Source organism: Dendrobates tinctorius, unplaced genomic scaffold (genome assembly GCF_039654945.1).
Source record: "Dendrobates tinctorius isolate UK_male_01 unplaced genomic scaffold, ASM3965494v1 ptg000103l, whole genome shotgun sequence".
Taxonomy (NCBI): domain Eukaryota; kingdom Metazoa; phylum Chordata; class Amphibia; order Anura; family Dendrobatidae; genus Dendrobates; species Dendrobates tinctorius.
Genome location: NW_027361771.1, coordinates 33389488 through 33392632, shown reverse-complemented (window position 1 = coordinate 33392632; position 3145 = coordinate 33389488). Strand labels below are relative to the sequence as shown.

Below are 3145 nucleotides of genomic sequence, written 5' to 3'. Positions count from 1 at the left end.
GAAATGCACACCCTCTTCCCGGGAAAAAGCATGCGTTTTATGACACGCTTTTGTAAGCATTTTTTACGCTTTTGTAAGCGTTTTAGCATGCGTTTTCCTACGCGTTTTTGCAATACAACTGTATGTATTCCATTATGATTACATGGGATGCTTTTCTTAAGCGTTTCCGAGGCAGAAACGCGCGTCTAAAAGTGCCGCAGAAACGCTTAAAAAACGCAACGTGGGCACACAGCCTAAAACTCAAAATGTGTTGTGCAATTTCCGTTTAGTACGCAGATACCCCCATATGTGAGAGTAAACTACTATTTGGGCTTACAGCAGGGCTCAGAAAAGAAGGAGTGACGTTTTGGAACACAGACTTTGATAGAACGTCAAGTCGCATTTGGAGAGCCTCTTATGTGCCTAAACAGTGTAAAACCCCCACAAGTGACCCCATTTTGGAAACTAAACCCCTTTACCACGTTGATCTGTGAAAATGAAAAAAATCTATATATTTTTCCCACTAAAATTTAATTTTAGCCCCCAATTTTTTCATTTTCACAATGATAGCAGAAGAAAATGGACCCCAAAATTTGTTATGCAGATAATTTCTACAGTATAGTGCATGAGCGAAACAATTCAATATTACCAATATTTTATTTGCATTTTGAGAAAATTAACATTTAAAAGGGTAGTCTGATAATGCTCTTTATAAATAATATAAATGAAATGCTAATGTATGTAGAGAAAACATGGCATTGTGCAACTCATCCTGCAAAAGTACAAAGCCTCAAACAGCTACATTGAACAGAACATTCCAGCTCTAACAGAAAGATTAAAAAGAGGAAAAGTAAAAAGGAATGTTCATGTCCTCGAGACTAAACCTTGCCTTTAAGGAGCTATTAAATGAACACAATTAAAAGTGTATTGCCATTGTGATAATTATTACTAAGATTATACCGTAATCTGTGTGTGCGTTACCGGCAGCATAGATCTCATTACCCAGCTCTAGTATTTGTGAGCCATGACAGGTGGACCTCTGGAATGCTTGTCAGTAAGTAAAACCATCTCATCTCATCAGAGCTGAACATGGTCCAAAACTATAAATACTGCCTCCTATTTATACCCAGGACATGCTTGTCACTGTGAGGGTCTCTGCGGTATCAGACACTCCTTGGGGAGGCTGACAGAAGGGCTACTGACTGCATGAGCTGGGACGCTGGTTTGTAGATCCTGCAGTTGACTTTCCAACTGATCTCCCACTGCCTCTAGACATGGATAACTCTGGTGGGCCCTATCTGAACGTGCAGGCTCTGTGGTCTAAAGTGGGGATTGTTCGCATGTTGCAGCTTGTCTTTGGATGTACCACTTTCAGCCTGGTTCTCCACAGAGCTGGATTCAGTGCTGCCTATGGAACCTTCTGCATCTTTGTTTGGAGCTTCTGTTTTGCTGTCACAGCTCTTATTGTTGTATGTGACCTGACACGACTACAGTCTTGCCTGCACAACTTTTCCTGGGGTAACTTTACTGCGGCCTTTGCAATGCTGGCAGCCCTTATGACCCTCACCAGCTCTGTCATCTACCCCCTGTACTTCGTCACTCTGAACTGTACACCTGACTGCCTTACAAGAAACCACCGGTTGGCTGTCAGCGTCTGCGCTGGGCTTTTGTTCCTGGTCTATGCCGTGGAGGTGTTCTTGACACGTGCCAGGCCTGGCATGCCCTGTAGCTATATGGCAACAGCGGCCGGGCTGCTGAAGGTTGTCCAAGCCTTTGTTGCATGCATAATATTTGGAGCTCTGGCAACAGAAAGTCAGTATAAGAAATATGTGGCCACTCAGTGGTGTGTGGCTGTGTACAGCTTCTGCTTCGTGGTAACTGTGGTGGTGGTAGCGCTCAACATTACCGGACGGACAGTCACATTACGTTGCCCCTTTGAACGCTTTGTGGTCATCTATACTGTGGTGGCAATATTGATGTACATAAGTGCGTCTGTCATCTGGCCTGTATTCTGCTTCGATACAAAATATGGGTCACCAACAAGACCATCACGCTGCTCTTGGGGACGATGCCCATGGGACAGTCAACTGGTCGTCACCATTTTTACTCATATCAACCTACTACTTTACATTGCAGACTTGGTGTACACTCAACGACTGCGATTTGTGACTCAGCGCTAACATGGACCCACTAATTATAGTTATGTACTGGACAGGGGGACCAGAGGAATTATTATATATACTGTGCACCAAACCAACACTGTCACATCTATGGGATTTGTAATGTTATTATGTTGTGTTATCATGTTCTTCATCTGCTTATTTATGCACTAATGTTGTAACAGGGGGTGCAAAATGAGCTGCCAATCATAACTTATACAGAGTCTATTTTTAATAAATTTTGACTTTCACTTCTATAGGTAACTGTAAATTATTATCGTGTTATACGTATACTCAGGATAATGAATTGTGTACCATGAGCGACAGAGGTGGCAAATCACAAAAGATTGTGTGATCTTGTAGATTCACAAGGTGAGGTGTTACTTAACAGGTCATTGAAATCGAGATACATTTCAAGCTAACTGACAAGCACAACTTGTCAGTAATATTATGGGATACAGTAGATGGATGGATAAGTTAAATGAATAGATAGATTAAAGCAAAAGAATAAAGCAGCACACTGTAGCATTACTGCTATTAAAACGAATGTGCTTTTAAAAAGAAGATACTTAGTGCACAAATTGTAAAATACATATGAACCCACCAGCCACGACAAGGCAAACTCTCTCAGGTAAGATCCTAAAGCTAATACTTGTCAAACATGCCTCTTCTGAGCTAAAAGCTTTCAAATTTAAAGGACTGGTAGTATCCAGCACTAATGAAAAACAGCCTTAAGCCATGTTCACACGTTCAGTATTGGTCAGTGTTTGTAAGCCAAAACCAAGAGTGGGTAAAAAATTCAGTAGTGGTGACGTGTTTCTATGATACTTTTCCTCTGATTGTTCCACTCCTGGTTTGGGCTTACAAATACTGATGTAAAATACTGATCAAATACTGAACGTGTGACCGTGGCCTTAGGTTGAAGGGATTAGTATACAATGTTGACTGTCTCAGTATATGGCTGGACACTCCTACTCCTATCAGTATTTGTAAGCAAAAATCAGGAG

The 3145-nt window shown here is 41.5% G+C and overlaps 1 protein-coding gene across 1 annotated transcript; it reads left to right on the top strand.

Moving 5' to 3' along the window:
- Positions 1-1204: 1204 nt before the first annotated feature.
- MYADML2 (myeloid associated differentiation marker like 2) lies at positions 1205-2159 on the top strand. Its single transcript, XM_073588557.1, has one exon. The coding sequence runs from the start codon at positions 1254-1256 to the stop codon at positions 2157-2159; it is 906 nt and encodes a 301-aa protein (XP_073444658.1). The 5' UTR covers positions 1205-1253.
- Positions 2160-3145: the final 986 nt, after the last annotated feature.